The sequence below is a fragment of the Lucilia sericata genome, unplaced genomic scaffold, assembly GCF_015586225.1.
Source record: "Lucilia sericata isolate MDLA Ls3-8-SP2 unplaced genomic scaffold, ASM1558622v1 Contig001463F_arrow, whole genome shotgun sequence".
Lineage (NCBI taxonomy): Eukaryota > Metazoa > Arthropoda > Insecta > Diptera > Calliphoridae > Lucilia > Lucilia sericata.
This window is the reverse complement of record NW_023995392.1, coordinates 8,800-10,000: the sequence shown is the minus strand read 5'-3', so window position 1 is coordinate 10,000 and position 1,201 is coordinate 8,800. Positions and strand designations below refer to the sequence as shown.

The 1,201-nt window shown below is 33.7% G+C and overlaps 1 protein-coding gene across 1 annotated transcript in view; it reads left to right on the top strand.

Annotated features, from left to right (window-relative positions):
- The window catches only part of LOC119611490 (neurobeachin-like protein 1), a 14,956-nt gene extending 14,443 nt beyond the window's left edge, over positions 1 to 513 (top strand). Inside the window, exon 13 of the mRNA XM_037967081.1 lies at positions 1 to 513. This exon is cut by the window's left edge and continues 789 nt beyond it. Within this exon, the coding sequence (XP_037823009.1) occupies positions 1 to 513 (513 nt within the window).
- Positions 514 to 1,201: the final 688 nt, after the last annotated feature.

Genomic DNA, 1,201 nt, shown 5'->3' with positions numbered 1-1,201 from the left:
CTAGATGATCTTTATACTTCAATAGCTTTTAATTTCGATATATGGGTTCACATGCCCTTCCAAATTACCCTAGGTCATGTCCAGTATCTGGGTGCCATGATTAAAAATGATCGTAAATATTTTCGCAAAAAGTTTGGCATACAATTTTTCCTCGATGTTATACGTCAACACTATGGCACTCCTGAGAGCATAACGCCCGAAGATGCTAAAACTATACGTTCCACCATATTTGCCATAATACGTTTCTATTTGCAAAAGGATGTTAATATTAAAGAAATTGGTTCGATAATAGCATTTTTGGCTTCAGTAAAACAGGAACATGTTTTGATCGAGTTTTTGGATATGATGACCATGCATATAAAGGGGAAAAATTGCCGTGATCAATTGATATTACTGTTGCATGAGCCTCAGACGGCGAATTTGATTTATAACTATTTTATGGATAAGAACAATAGCTGTGAGCTGCAGGAGGCTGCTATAAGGGTAAGTAATAGCAATTTATTAAACTTTTAGTGAACAAAACAAAAAGGAAAGAAAATCTGTGATCACTTTATTTTCCCACCAAAACTCTATATTTTGAGTGAAAACATAAAAGTCTATTTTCTGTTTAAACTATAGGCGCTAGGGCAAAAAGAAAGAAAATCTGTGATCACTTTGTTTTCCCACCAAAACTCTATATTTTGAGTGAAAACATAAAAGTCCATTTTCTGGCTAAACTAAAGGCGCTAGGGCAAAAAGAAAGAAAATCTGTGATCACTTTGTTTTCCCACCAAAACTCTATATTTTGAGTGAAAACATAAAATTCCATTTTCTGGCTAAACTATAGGCGCTAGGGCAAAAAGAAAGAAATTCCCACCAAAACTCTATATTTTGAGTGAAAACATAAAAGTCCATTTTCTGTCTAAACTATAGGCGCTAGGGCAAAAAGAAAGAAAATCTGTGATCACTTTAATTTCCCACCAAAACTCTATATTTTGAAAGAAGAAAGAAAATCTGTGATCACTTTATATTCCCACCAAAATCTATATTTTTCTGTCTAAACTATAGGCGCTAGGGCAAAAAGCAAGAATATCTGTGATCACTTTATTTTCCCACCAAAAACCTATATTTTGAGTGAAAACATAAAAGTCTATTTTCTGGCTAAACTATAGGCACTAGGGCAAAAAGAAAGAAAATCTGTGATCACTTTATTTTCCCACCA